Source organism: Procambarus clarkii, chromosome 41 (assembly GCF_040958095.1).
Source record: "Procambarus clarkii isolate CNS0578487 chromosome 41, FALCON_Pclarkii_2.0, whole genome shotgun sequence".
Classification (NCBI taxonomy): domain Eukaryota; kingdom Metazoa; phylum Arthropoda; class Malacostraca; order Decapoda; family Cambaridae; genus Procambarus; species Procambarus clarkii.
This window is the reverse complement of record NC_091190.1, coordinates 14,127,571-14,143,468: the sequence shown is the minus strand read 5'-3', so window position 1 is coordinate 14,143,468 and position 15,898 is coordinate 14,127,571. Positions and strand designations below refer to the sequence as shown.

General features: G+C 44.0%; 1 protein-coding gene across 1 annotated transcript in view; it reads left to right on the top strand.

Annotated features, from left to right (window-relative positions):
- Positions 1–15,898, top strand: part of Fas3 (fasciclin 3) — an 875,420-nt gene that overhangs the window by 442,696 nt on the left and 416,826 nt on the right. The window contains exon 2 of the mRNA XM_045746864.2: positions 8,281–8,319. Coding sequence (XP_045602820.1) covers positions 8,281–8,319 — 39 coding nt within the window. The remainder of the gene's footprint in view (positions 1–8,280; positions 8,320–15,898) is intronic.

The following is a 15,898-nucleotide window of genomic DNA, read 5'->3' as shown; positions in this document are numbered from 1 at the left end:
GTCCAAGTGGGATCGAGTTAAATATTACGTAACGAATATACGGTGAAGCGACTGTGTTTTGCGATCGACCCATACAGTTGGACTCTCGACAGTAACAACATCGGATGCGTAATCACGTTTAGAACGGAAGTGGCGTTAACAGCAGCAGCGACACCATCGCTAACATCATTCTTCATTTGGGGAAATGCGGGTGTGTAGGTGGTAATCATTTGGGGTGAAGGAGCTACTAGGGGCCCTCCTTAAGACTGACCAGGTCACACCTGGCCACGTCGCATAGTATTCCTGGATAGTGATCACCATTGTCAAGCCTGGCCTCGGGCCGGGCTTGGGGAGTAGAAGAATTCCCAGAACCCCATCAACCAGGTATCAACCATTAGTGATGGACCGGACAGATGGTGCGAGGGAAGGATTGAAATGTGGCAAATATAATGTTTCCAGATCTAATTCTGTCCTCATTTGCCTCTACGATAAATACCACATCTCCAGGTTTCGGGACCGCATGTTGGCTAACTTTGTTCCTGTGTTTCCTTGTACTAGTCTGCAGGCAGCATTAACAGCGGGGATTGCCTTCGTAATGGCCAGTCTTAGGCGAGATGCCTGAAATCTCTTTACCCGCATCTTAACTCTTAAAGAAATGTTGTACTTGGCACACTGATCAATGTCATTTGATTATGGATGCATCTTGCTTTCTGAAATCGACCTAAAGCAGGTATTTAAATGAAATCCCTCTAGTCAATTCAAGACACTTATGTTTCATGTATCTGCTGCAGTGTTAGCCAGAGAAAACTGATCAATGTCAATCAAGCTGTTAAGTATAGGAAACAATTTGCGTAAAATGAAGTCGAATTGAATGCCAACTTGTTTCATAATTAATTTTTGCTTGTGCGACCATCTATAAGACAGGTAACCATTCGCGGATACTTAAGTAACGCAATTCCCCTTTGTTTGTAATTAGATGTAAATATACTAATGTTTACTGCTACCTAATGTCTTTACATAATACTTTTCCTCTGATATATTAAGTTGTCCTATACTACTTATTCGTAATTAGACCCAAAAGTATTTCAAGCAGTACCTGTCGACGATGACAATCCTCCTCCAGGTCGATCACGTAAGGCCCGCCTTAAATCCACAATTGAATGGTATTGATAATGGTGTCAAGGGTAAGATTGCCTTAGGGGTAATATCGTGCATTAAAGGATTCACTCCTCTTGCGTAAAACCGTTTAATCTTGATAGCTGACTGCCGAGTAGATTGACGTGATGAAGGATTTGGATGAGCCACTTCTGCTGCCTATACAGGAATCTTCACATTTCTCGCGGTCGCTGTCAGGAAAGGGGAATCGGAAAGTGACCTTCAGCAGGATCTTTTCCTGAGCCTCCTTTAGCTCAGGCAACACACACACACACACACACACACACACACACACACACACACACACACACACACACACACACACACTCCTAATAAAGCGGAAATGGAAGTTTGAAGACCTGGGAAATCGAGTTACCAATGAGTGCACAAGCTTCATACATGGAACTCTGACAGTAGATGGGAGGAAGATTGTGATCATGGTAATCTACAATCCCCCACCAAACAGTAGAAGACCCAGGCAGGAGTATGATGACAACAACAAAGCATGTATAGATGAACTGCAGAAGGCAGCAACACTAGCCCACAGAATGAGAGCGAAGCTGCTGATCATGGGGGACCTAAATCATGGAGAGATAAATTGGGAATCAAGGAATCCCCATGGAGGGGATGAAACGTGGGGAGCAAAATTAGTAGATGTTATAGACAGGAATTTCCTGACACAACATGTGAAGGAAGACACAAGGGAAAGAGGAGGAGATGCACCGAGCCTATTAGACCTGATTTTCACCCAGAACGTAGAAGATATCGAGAATTTAGAGCATGAAATACCTCTAGGGGCCAGTGACCATTGTGTCCTAGTCTTTGACTACATGATGGAATTCAAAATTATGACCATGGGACAAGAGATCTGGGAAAGGAGAGCTGACTACAGGAAAGGGGAATATATGAGGATAAGGGACTATCTGGGTGAAGTGCAGTGGGAGGAAGAAATTAGAGGAAAAACAGTCCAAGATATGATGGACCTAGTCATACAGAAATGCCAGGAGGCCGAAGAGAGATTTATACCAACGGTAAAGGGAAAAAATAAGAAGGAATATAATAACCCATGGTTTAATAGACAGTGTCAGGAAGCAAAAATGGCCAGCAGGCGGGAGTGGAGGAAGTACAGAAGACAAAGAACAGAGGACAACAGAAGCAGATACAACAGAGCTAGGAACGATTACATTAACATAAGACGAACATCGGAAAGGGACTATGAGAACGATATTGCAATCAAAGCGAAAAAACAACCTAAGTTACTACACAGTCATATAAGAAGAAAAATGTCGGTGAACGACCAAGTGACAAGACTAAGGAAGACAGAGGGGGCATATACTGAAAGTGACAAGGAAATCTGCGAGGCACTGAATGCCAGTTTCCATGGAGTGTTCACTACCGAGCCTGAGCAGCTCCCATTGTTGGAAGGGGTTACCCTAGATGAAAGACTATCAGATATAGAGGTGACAGCAGAGGAGGTAATGAAACAGTTGACAACTCTAGATGCAACTAAAGCAGTTGGACCAGACAAAGTATCACCGTGGATACTAAAAGAAGCAGCACAGGCCCTCAGCGTGCCTCTGGCAATGATCTTTAATGAGTCACTTATGTCAGGAGAATTGCCCAGTTGCTGGAAGAAGGCAAATGTCGTGCCGATCTTCAAGAAAGGAGATAGAGAGGAGGCACTTAACTACAGACCTGTATCACTGACAAGCATCCCCTGTAAAATACTGGAAAGAATAATTAGGCTACGACTGGTTGCACACCTGGAGAACATTAGGTTTGTGAACAAACATCAACATGGGTTCTGGACAGGGAAATCGTGCCTAACAAACCTTCTGGAATTCTATGATAAAATAACGAGGATAAGACAGGACAGAGATGGTTGGGCAGACTGCATATTTCTGGACTGCCAAAAAGCCTTTGATACAGTACCGCACATGAGACTGCTGTTCAAGCTCGAGAGGCAGGCGGGGGTGGGGGGAAAGGTCCTAGAATGGATAAGGAACTACCTAACAGGAAGGAGCCAAAGAGTTACGGTAAGGGGCGAGAAGTCGGACTGGCGAACAGTAACAAGTGGAGTACCACAAGGATCGGTGCTGGGACCAATTCTATTTCTTGTATATGTTAACGACATGTTTACAGGCGTAGAGTCCTACATGTCGATGTTTGCGGATGATGCAAAGTTGATGAGAAGAGTTGTGACAGATGAGGATTGCAGGATCCTCCAAGAGGACCTGAACAGATTGCAGAGATGGTCAGAGAAATGGCTACTAGAATTCAACACGAGCAAATGTAAAGTTATGGAAATGGGACTAGGAGATAGGAGACCAAAGGGACAGTACACAATGAAGGGGAACAGCCTACCTGTAACGACGCGTGAAAGAGACCTGGGGGTGGACGTAACACCTAATCTATCTCCTGAGGCACATATTAATAGGATAACGACAGCAGCGTACTCTACACTGGCAAAAGTTAGAACATCATTCAGAAACCTAAGTAAGGAGGCATTTAGGGCGCTTTACACTGCCTACGTAAGGCCAGTCTTAGAGTATGCCGCCTCATCATGGAGTCCCCATCTGAAGAAGCATATAATGAAACTGGAAAAGGTTCAGAGGTTTGCAACGAGACTCGTCCCAGAGCTACGAGGGATGGGGTATGAAGAGCGCCTGAGGGAACTGTGCCTTACGACACTAGAAAGAAGAAGGGAGAGGGGGGACATGATAGGAACGTATAAGATACTCAGAGGAATTGACAGAGTGGACATAGACGAAATGTTCACACGGAATAGTAACAGAACGAGAGGACATGGATGGAAGCTTGAAACTCAGATGAGTCACAGAGATGTAAGGAAGTTTTCTTTTAGCGTGAGAGTAGTGGGGAAATGGAATGCACTTCAGGAACAGGTTGTGGAAGCAAATACTATTCATAATTTTAAAACCAGGTATGATAGGGAAATGGGACAGGAGTCATTGCTGTAAACAACCGATGCTCGAAAGGCGGGATCCAAGAGTCAATGCTCGATCCTGCAAGCACATATAGGTGAGTACATATAGGTGAGTACACACACACACACACACACACACAGAAAGGGGATAGACAGGAGGCACTGAACTACAGGCCAGTGTCCCTAACCTGCATACCATGCAAGCTGATGGAGAAGATTGTGCGAAAAAAACTAGTGGAGCATCTGGAGCGAAGGAACTTTGTAACACAGCATCAACATGGGTTCAGGGATGGCAGGTCCTGCCTCACAGGGTTACTTGAATTCTACGACCAGGCAACAAAAATAAGGCAAGAAAGAGAAGGGTGGGCAGACTGCATATTTTTGGATTGTCAGAAAGCCTTTGATACAGTGCCACACAAGAGGCTAGTGCGAAAGTTGGAGATGCAGGCTGGAGTGAGAGGGAAGGTACTCCGGTGGATAGAGGAATACCTAAGCAACAGGAGACAACGAGTCTGTGTGAGGGGTGAGGTCTCAGATTGGCGAGACGTCACAAGTGGAGTCCCGCAGGGGTCAGTCCTTGGACCTATACTGTTTCTGGTATATGTAAATGATCTCCCAGAGGGTATAGGTTCGTTCCTCTCAATGTTTGCCGACGATGCAAAAATTATGAGGAGGATTGAAACAGAGGATGATAGTAGGAGGCTACAAGATGACCTGGATAGACTGAGTGAATGGTCCAACAAATGGCTGTTGAAGTTCAACCCGAGTAAATGCAAAGTAATGAAACTAGGCAGTGGAAACAGGAGGCCAGGCACAGGATACAGAATAGGAGATGAAGTACTTAATAAAACAGACAGAGAGAAAGATCTAGGAGTTGATATCACACCAAACCTGTCTCCTGAAGCCCACATAAAGAGAATAACGTCTGCGGCATATGCGAGGCTGGCTAACATCAGAACGGCGTTCAGGAACCTGTGTAAGGAATCATTCAGAATCTTGTACACCACATATGTAAGACCAATCCTGGAGTATGCGGCCCCAGCATGGAGCCCGTACCTTGTCAAGCACAAGACGAAGCTGGAAAAAGTCCAAAGGTATGCTACTAGACTAGTCCCAGAACTAAGAGGCATGAGTTATGAGGAAAGGCTGCGGGAAATGCACCTCACGACACTGGAAGACAGAAGAGTAAGGGGGGACATGATCACAACCTACAAAATCCTCAGGGGAATCGACCGGGTAAACAAGGATGAACTTTTCAACACTGGTGGGACGCGAACAAGGGGACACAGGTGGAAGCTGAGTACCCAAATGAGCCACAGAGACGTTAGAAAGAACTTTTTCAGTGTCAGAGTAGTTAGCAAATGGAATGCATTAGGAAGTGATGTGGTGGAGGCTGACTCCATTCACAGTTTCAAATGTAGATATGATAGAGCCCAATAGGCTCAGGAATCTGTACACCAGTTGATTGACGGTTGAGAGGCGGGACCAAAGAGCCAGAGCTCAACCCCCGCAAGCACAATTAGGTGAGTACACACACACACACATACACACACATACACACACACACACACACACACACACACACACACACACACACACACACACACACACACACACACACACACACACATACACACACGTATTTTGTTAATCATAAGGAATGAACTTTATTTAAATATAAGTAACAAGCATATAAGGAGCAGGATGAACCAATGGTTAATAGTGTGCCAGAGCCTTCATATCATCGCCTGACCTGATCTCCCATGTATCAACCTGTTGAGCTTTCTCTCTCTCTCTCTCTCTCTCTCTCTCTCTCTCTCTCTCTCTCTCTCTCTCTCTCTCTCTCTCTCTCTCTCTCTCTCTCTCTCTCTCTCTCTCTCTCTCTCTCATTTTTCCTTACTCCTCCGAACTCTCTGAATATTCTCCGTCCCTCGCTGTCGCTGGAACTTTTTTATTCCAGTAAGTTTGGTCCATAAAAACTTGAAATATGAGACGGCCATGACTCCTGCAACTCTTGCCCGTCTGTGGAGAGCTTGACACCAGTTACTGTCTCTTGACCTCCGCTGTCCTCCCAGTCACCTGAGGAGTGGTGCATGGCCCCAGCGCCAGACCTGTCTCATCCCTGCAACAGAGGCAGAAAAAGAAGACAAAATTGGGCTGAGATGAATAAGTCTATCACGGGCTCGCCATAGCCCGTGCTACTTGGAACTTTTAGTTAAACAACATGGGCTGAGAGTGCGTTGGGTTCATTCTGCATCTTCATGGCCGAAGGGCCAACAAAACCAACACGAGGGATACTTTCAGTATTTTAGAAGTATAGCAACATTTATATTTTACACAAATGTTTTGTTATTGGTTAATTTGACATATTTTAGAGGAATTTGAGCTTTTGTAAATCTCTAAGGAACATTGGATGTGTGTATAAACTGTGGTTGTGGGAATGTTCATTTAGCTATTAACAACATTGAAAGTGATGGTCATCACTCGTGATAGTGTCTTTACTGACCTTTACTGACCTGGGTGACCTGTGCTGGTAACATCTCTGTGCCAGGCAGCTGATGGGGAATGTGTTAAGAGCGAACGTGTGCCCATACAAGAATCTATTTCCATTTATTTTTGTATGTTAGATGGCGGGTCCTGGACGGCATGTTGATATTAAGAGTTTCTAAGTTTTTCTTCTCTGGCTAGTTTATAATTTAAATTCCGTTAATCTTTATAAGAACCCCACTTATGACATTCTTTGTAGCGGGTTAAGAACACTGATTAAATGTACATTGGCTGATGGCTTAGCCTCAGGTTACGTTGTAGACTTGGCAGGTTTTCATGCCCGTGGACTTGTGGAGGGGGGGGGGGGGCTTCAGGCAACAACCTGTTGGACCAAGTCGCCACATGTCAAGCCTGGCCCCCAGGCCGGGTTTGGGAAGTAGTACTCATGGAACCCACTGCAGGTCACTGTCGATATGTAATAGCTGTGATAATCCTCTCTTTCCTACTCTCTGGGTCTTGCTTCGTTAAGCTGATCTCGGGTTACTATCTCCGTTGACGGAGCTTGGTCCAGGCGACGCTAATGTTGAGAATGTCCACTTTCTCCGTCCAACTGTGTGGGCCTGACACACACGGCTGCCCGTCACCTGGTTTGTTTTGTTTCAGGCCTCCACACCATTCCCCGGCGACTGACAAGCTAGGTGGACAGCGCTTCAGATTCGTAGTCCTGAGGTTTCGGGTTCGATCTCCGGTGGAGGCGGAGACAAATGGGCAAAATGTTTCTTTCGCCCTGATGCCCCTGTTACCTAGCAGTAAATAGGTACCTGGGAGATAGACAACTGCTACTGGCTGCTTCCTTGGGGTGGAGGCCTGGTCGAGGACCGGGCCACGGGAACATTAAGCCCCGAAATCATCTCAAGATATCCTCACCTTTTGTGACCCTAGTCCCTCTCTGTGACTTCTGTACTCCCTCTCTATAACCTCAGCCTTCCCTCCTTATATACAATCAATTTTAACCTTACATCTACTTAGAATAGTCCTAAAAGTGGCCACGGTGGCTATTTCAGTGGACCTGACACCGTGTTTCATCCATCCTCAACCCTCTTGTTAAACCCACTCTTGGCTATTTGTTTCCAAATCTACATTAATTCTAATTTCAATTTAGTGTTATGAATTCTCACTTGGTTTTAAATTGTCAATATCATTTCAACATTTGCGCATGCATTTATGTATCCGTGTCAGTCCCTCTGGTTCCACACCTCACAGGAGGATGATACCCCAATACTCTCTCACTTTGTTAGGAAGATTCCTTATGATGGAATTAATTAACATCACCTGTGCATGCTTTTCAGGGAATTTGTGTATTGTGTTGTATGGTGTAAGAGTATACAGCATGATGCAGTCAGCAGCGGTCTCGCAGGAGCCAGGGGCCAGGAGTTATCACACACTTGACTGTCCATTTACGAAACCTGTTCATTTTTCCTCAGTCATGGCAGCTTAGTTTGGAATTGTTAGTTCGTTTATGACCTCTGAAGCGCTATCAGGGTTGTCTTTAAACAATAATAACCATATGTTGTGAAGTTTCGCCGCTTTATTATAACTATTGTATGTTGTGAATATTGTTTTTTAATTGTCTTTTAGGGTAGTTAGGAAGTTGATAGATGGGTATGTATGACCCTCTACCTGTGCCTACTAATAACTCTATCCTCTTTTAACAGGCAAGTCGACCTGCTGTCTAAAATCTGGAAAAGGAGAGGGTTAAGTATTTCCATATTTACGTCATCGTATGACTCGAAAACCAAGTGCATTTTGTCCCATTTTTTGGCCATGCTAATTATTCTTTTTTTGGTTGCGTGATATTTTTACAACATAGCTAGAGCAATAGTTAGCGGCCATTTTCAGATAAGTGACTTGAAGGGTAGTGTGGCATGTTGGCTTGAGTGTTGGCATGCGCGCGGCGTTGTGGCATAGATGTCGTCATGCCCCCCCCTATGCCCGCCTACCCCCCCCCCCCATGTTGATGCCCAGTTCTGCCCACACTATTTACCTCACCAACACTACCTATCCTGGCCACACCACTCACTCTTCCTTCTCACCCACTCTGCCCATCCCACTCAGTGATGGCTGTGAGGTGACAGTGCCTCATCTTCTACCTACCATCCCCGGCCTATCCCATATCCAGCCCAAGATTTTCTCCTGCTACACCGCCTCCACTGGCCCCTCTCCACTATCCCACCCACCAACTCTCCCACCTTGCCCACCTTCGAAGGTGGGTTCTGGCCCACCTTCGCGCCAGAACCCGTATGTATCTGTGTGCAGGTGTGTCCTCTCCCATCCAGTAGCGAGCTTCACTTAAGTTTCTCTCCCTCCCTTCCTCCCAGGTCATTCTTACTAAAATATTGATCAAAATTAAGTTCTATAATTGTCCATGGCCTGACCTGGACCTCTTTCCCAGAGCCATGTGGTCGTGAACCATCTTTATTCATGGTGGAGTGTGAGTGTCTTCTTCTGTCCCCACCCAACACAGTCTGCTGCCTCCAGCTTCGGGGGGAGGGGGGTTAAAATATATATTTATTTTGCACTTCATGGGAGATTCTACGTAGCTCGTAGGTCTTCTTACACCCAGAGGGTGTCTCCCTTGCTCTTTGTACAACCTCTGGGTGTCCCGCAGCATTCCTTATCCTGATTGCCAATGGACCTTTTTCCCCAAAACAACCTGTAATTTAATCAGAATTTAATTTCTTATCCTAGATACCGTCATAATGAAAGATACCCTTTTTAAAAATCGATTGTCCTTACGTGACCTTACCTGCATAGTCCCTTCAAATGATGTCAGTCCTGACCTTTGTAGCGATGTTAATGTCCTCTTGTTGCTTAGCAACAGTTGGTTTGCTGCCTATAGTAGTTGTAAATAAGCTTCCCGTAGCGGTACTGAAAACCATGATAGCTCTCAAAAGAGAAAAAAAAAGAGAATGAACGTCTATAAATCACATGCCCCTTTAGTTTCCCAGAAATACAAAGAAAAGGTGGTAGCATGTCAGGAAGAAATAAATAGGGAGAACATTAAAAAATGTGATGTCTGATGAGCCGGTGTGTTGAGTGCGGCGGTAGGGATGAAGACGACTAGAAGCGTCCTTTGTTGTGTGCGCTGATTGCTGGCCCCGCTTACCGTAACGTAGTTATCCACTCCTGTGCGTAACGCTACATTGATATTACTATTGACCCTTAGTATTTAGGATTGTTTTAGTATCATATATTTGTCTCGTTTCCTAACCATGTGTGTTTCTTTTGTGTTATTATGTGTTTATTTGTGCCTTACTAATTTTCGTCTTGTTCTGTCTTGCATTTCCCTCTTGCTATTGTTGCACTTGTGCTGTTCTGTTTACTCTTTAGCTTACTGCTCCTCCGCCTGTAGCTTTTTTTTGTAAATATTTCAGATTACAGTGATTCCTTCACCACCTGGAAAACGTATATTTGGATAATGTTTTGAACTGGATGGTGGGTTTTTACCGGCGTCGTAGCATGGGTGAGGCGTGCCTCTGGTGTGGCATTCCGCCGTCCTGTTCCACAGAGTTTCTCATTGTTTTGTCACACTATTGTGATTCGATTGTGTAAGTTTGTAAATATTTGTGTACATATTGGGGTCTACCACCGAGTCTGATCCTCCTTTGTGGATTTTTATAAGTACTTTTATTGCAAAGTATTTTTATTCTTTTTAAATTTAAAAGTACCCAAAACGTAATTGGGAATACTATTCGTTATATTAAGTTTTTAAATACACGTTTTAGCACTTATTGTTTTGTTAATGCACACTAATTTCTAATAATTTCTAATACACTGTAAAGGGATTCACTAAATGATATTACATTTACAAATGCAGAATTGAAGAAAGAATTAAGTTGTAAAATTAATATATCTGATTCTGCATAAATCATGTTTAGGGTTACTTACTACACATTTTCATATTATTGAATATGACAGAAATGGTGAAATGGATGATTTATGACCAAATCTCCTTTATTTTTCTTATATTTTTTTCACTAGAAAAGGAAGTTGAATAATGAACTCTCCAAAGTTCGTTTTCCAATTGTATATAGTCTGACACTAAGAGTGCGTTTCGTTGAGCCTTGTCAACATATCAAAGGCAGAGTCCGAATGGTTACATGTTGATTGATGAAGATTAAGCCACCCCAAGGTGGCATGGGCATAAATAGCCCGAAACGTTTTGTCGTTGTTGTTGTGATTTTAAATTCAGCTACTCGTAACAAAAAGTTCCAAGTAGCACGGGCTACGGTGAGCCCGTAAGTGGAGGCTCTTTGGAGCCATTATCTGTATCAATAGCCGATAGGTTTTGTCGTGTTCTCGACATACAATATACTGCCCCAGCCCCTTCACCTCACCTTCATGTTGTGGTGAAGGAGAGAGAGGTAAGCAGTGTTAGACCTCGCTACTCCGTGGTCACTGATATGTAAGTAGTGAGAAGCAGTAGATGGGAGAAAAATGTAGAGCAGAAGAGAATGGTAGCTAGTGAGTGAGAGTAAGGGAGAGGGGAAGGTAGAGCAGATGGGAAGGGGAAAAGGTAGAGCAGATGGGAAGGGGAAAAGGTAGAGCAGATGGGAAGGTAGAACAGATGTTAAGAGGGTGGGGGAATTTAGAGCAGATGGGAAGGGTGTTCTAAAAGATATAGCCACCCTGGCTCCTCCCTTAATTACGTTGTCAACGCGAGGACGCCGTCTCGGGGAGGGGAAACGTTAGATTTATGACCAGTTTTACTTATGGCGATTAAGTGGCCATTTTTCACGCCTGGTGTTGGTCCTGTGCCTCGGCTCCATGCACGAGATACCTGGAGGCCCTGGAGGGGGTCTTCTGCCTCCAGGTACACAGGCTTCATCTGTGACTCCATGTTCGCGTGCCACCCATGATAAATAGTCTGGCCTTTTCTGTCCTCTCTATTCCGTATTTGGTGATCATAATTCCCCATATTGTTCTCTCAAACAGTGACGTGAAGTTTAATTCCTGTGGTCTTTCCTGAGACTCGTATCACTCGGCTCTGGGACTAGTTTGGTGCCATGTCTATCGACTTCAACATTGTTTTGTGTTTAGCGAGATAAAGACTTTATATTAGTGCCGCATTTCCAGAATTGGTCTGGCATAATACGAACAAGATCGTGAACGATTCTGTTCATATGCTTATGTTGACCAGCTTTGCAAATGCAACTGATATTAATTTGGTGTGGGCTTCTTGGGACAGGTTTGGTGTATCAACCCCCAGGTCTTTCTCTGATTCAAGGAGGGTAGTCTCTCTCTCCTGTGTCCGGCATCCTGTATCTCTTAAACAGGATTCATAAGGCCAGGATTCATCAAACATTTACTCATCCACTTTCGAAATCTGTACATCTTAAAACAATCATGTCTGCTTGGCTTATATTTATTAAGCAGTTTATAAGGTTTGAAACTTCACACTCCAAGGTTGAATTTTTAGTAAAGAGCTTCGTAGTGCTTCGGTGCTCATTAACTGTTTAATAATCGTAAATAAAGCCGCCATGTACAGGCGGCTTGTTCATATAAGTGGACACGTAAATGCCAGATGAATCATTGTCCAAGAACTGGTCCTTGTTCTTTCCACTGTGTTACCCACTACTGGTAACTTTCCGCCACTCTTAGGTCTCTCTTCTCGCTGAGTCTGTCTTACTCCTGGTTGTGTCTCAATCTTATGCACTAATCTCAAGTGAAGTACTGTGGAGAGAACTTTCTGGTAGTCCAATAAAAGTACACTCCACCCACCCATCTTTGTCTTGTGTACCCCTGTTACTAAACTCTACGGTTTAACAACGACGGGGGCCAACTGTTTAATCCCTTCACCTGTTAACGAGCCGCAGAGCTCCACAACGAGAGGGACTAACAGCCTAATCAGTCCACCTGACGTCTGGTGGCCCAGGTGAGGCACTCCCTCGGGTATTCTAATGAGGACAGAAAGCAGGTGATTTAGACAAGTGTCGTCACCTGACGCTGCTCTCAGGTTGAGTCCTGAGGGCAGCTGCCAGTTGTGACCTGCTCAATACACTCCGTAGCGAATAGCTGAGTCAAGGAAAGGGAAAGGGAGGAATAGGGAAGCGAGGTAGAAAAACGGAATAATGAAGAAATGGGAAAATAAAAGCATAAGTGATTCGGATTTTTAAAAAGAATTGTATAATAGGGAAGCAGGAAGGAAGGAGGAAAGAGTATGGAGGAAGAAGAGCCAAACATTTTCAGAATTATAGAAAAGGAATATAGAAAACCAAGTAAAAAACGGAATAAGAAGATGAGGTAAGAAAGAAAATGTGAAGGAGTCATGCAAATTAAGAAACATAGAAGCTGGGGTGAAGAAGGAGACGATAAAACATAATGAAGAATGATAGTGCAAGATAAAAGTGACGAAGGGATGATTGACAAGACTAGGACTCTCAGGTCTTCAAGTTTGGGCCACTTTCTGGACACTTGAATTCCAGAATTCTGAGTTGAGAGGCGGGGCCAGGGAATCGAAGCTCAACTCCCCCGCAAGCACCATTTGGTGAGTACACTTCCTCATGACGCCTGCCTTCTCATTCACCACCACTGTCTCATTCACCATCTCACTCTCCCTCACCATCACTCTCCCTCAGAATCTCACGCTCTCTGCAACTTTGTGAGCTGTGCGGCCGTAAAGTGTGTCAAGAGTTCATTGTGTGTTAATAACAGGACACTTGAGAGAGGGGGCAGGACCCCAACTAGGGAGGGGAAGAAGTACCTGCCACGCGTATGTGCAGCAAAGGTTAATTGCAGTCACACAGGTGAGTGAGGCTCCAACTTTCTCTGAGGAGCGCCAAGTTGTGCTGTTGTTTACACAGTCGTGTGATCTAGCTAACTGTTGTTCTTTCCATTTATTCTTTGTACGTCACTCGGTTCTTTTTCTATAATCCTCTTCACCCATTTCTAACATAAGGATGTAAGATTATAGGTAACAGCAGATGGGCTATTAGTGGCACATACGAGCGAGTTCCTATTTATGTCCACACAAACTCATTCATGTGTATGTCTAACCTACGCTTGAAACAATCCAACTATCCCACGTCTATCATGTTACTAAGTAATTTGTTGCATAAAGCTATAACCGATTCCTAACCAGTATTGGCTCACTCTTCTCTCATAGGCTCTGAATGTTATCTAAGCTTGTTCTGTGCCGCATATGATGCTAAATAGTCTTTAACATGAGGTGATTCATGAGTGTCAGACTCACTGACCAAGAGCTGGGTTCTCGTTGGGTAGTTCACTCATTGAATCCTGCTGGTTACGCAGCTCGTCCTCATCAACGAAAGGCTAAATTGTCTTTTTATGAATTAAATAAACGATTTATCACATGACTCACAACTGATGACGATCGAACATTTCTGGAACAGTGCGTCGCTGACGAACTCCGTTGGAATCGCCACTGTGCAAATGTTTCATCCACGTCCTAGAAATATAAATAATAGGGAAGGCTGCTACAAGAGAGGAGAATGTCCTCCTGAAGTAAAGACGGGAAGCCGTATGGGATATATAAGTAGGGAGTAAGAGAGGGCCGAAGAAGCACTATGAAAATCAAACGAGAAAGTTGGAGGGAAAGGAGGGAGAGAGCAAATGACTGAAGAATAAGGAAGGAGCGAGATGGCGTAAGCGAGAGAAAGTGAAGCATGTGGTAAAAGTGTGTGAGAGGGGAGAGATAACGGAGGAGATAAGGAGGGAAGGAAGGAAGATGACAGAAGATATTGCGGAGGGGAGATGGAGGACGCAAATGTACACAGTGAAACCGGTTAATAAGAAGAGTGACAGGTTTAATACTTCAGTGTAAGGGGAGAATGGGAACCCAGCTCTCGTGAAGAGAATGAAGGGGAGGCAATTGATCGTGATCAGGGGAGAGAGAGATTTAAGTCCCGCGTCTGTAGGAAAGGATTTATAAGCACTCCTATTTATTATGGGAATAGAACTTCCTGCCTAGCTTTCCTTCTGCATGTAGGGATAATATCCTGCGGTGTCTCTGTCTCCTCTATATAGGGATAATAGCCTGTCTTTCCTTGCATTCATATGTATGTGTGTGTGTAGGGATAATAGCCTGTCTTCCCCTTAATCTCTGGGTGTTGGCACTACCCGGGGTCTCTGGTTGAGTAAACTGTCCCATTATCGCCACACACATTATAATAATCATAACATAACTATTCCTGCACAATCCTCAAAGTAAATCTGGTTAAACGGACTCCTAGCGGCAACAGCCCACTCTCTCATTGCCCTCGATAGGTTAGGTGGGTTGATTGCATTCATACGTTTGTTGATAGGCCACAAAAAAAATTGTATCACGGAGTGGGGAATCCCAAGAACGAGGAGGATTACTGTGTCTTGGAGTGACTTGAGGGAAGATGCCGCACATTCCTGGTGTACGGGGACCAGCACCTGATAGAATGACGTTAAAAAAAGAGGAAAAATTCTTCTTTCCGAAAATGTCGAGTTCAGTTGTGATAATTGTGTTTGGGGGAATAATTTTATTCCTAAAATTATTCAAAGTCTTCTTATTTTGGAAATTTATTGCTATGTATACATATTTATTTATGCTAAAAGAGGGAAATATTACCTAATGAAAAATAGTCATTATATGACTATTATAGTTATCATTTTGTTTAACAGACGAAATAAAACATTTACACAATTTAAGAAAAATTACATAGACTGATTTTTTTTAAGTTTTCTCGAAAACTCAATAACAGACTCCTTCAGTTACACAACATAATAAACCCGATAGCTAATTCAAATTGTGCACCCCATACTCATCCTGTGAGCGGTAGCGCAAAAAAGGATTAACAGAGGCCCCCACAAGTTTTAATCAGACCTCGGCATTACAGCATCGTTTTACATTAACAAATACATGTAATAAATATATATAAATATAACAACACTCACTTATAAGGAACCACCCCAGACACGAACCCTATATGCCTCCTCCTCCAGCAGTGATTGGCTTTCTCTGTGACCATTTAAGAAGCTGGAATTCCACCAGACTTTTCCAGGAAAGTTCGTAATCGATTTAAGCTTTCTTCTTCTCGCTAAACTTTTTCCCCTTTTTTGTTTATCTCTCTGATTCTATTTGGAGTCAGGATGATCGCGTTATTTGTTGAGAGTCGCCACCTGTTGATCTGGGTACGGCTCAACACCCAACCATTAGAGCAACACTAATGACAGCGGTCGAGAACACCTGTGGCAACGGTTGAGAACACCTGTGGCAGCGGTTAAAACACCCGTGGCAACAGTCGAGAACACTCACGATAACACATGACAGTATGATTGAAAACT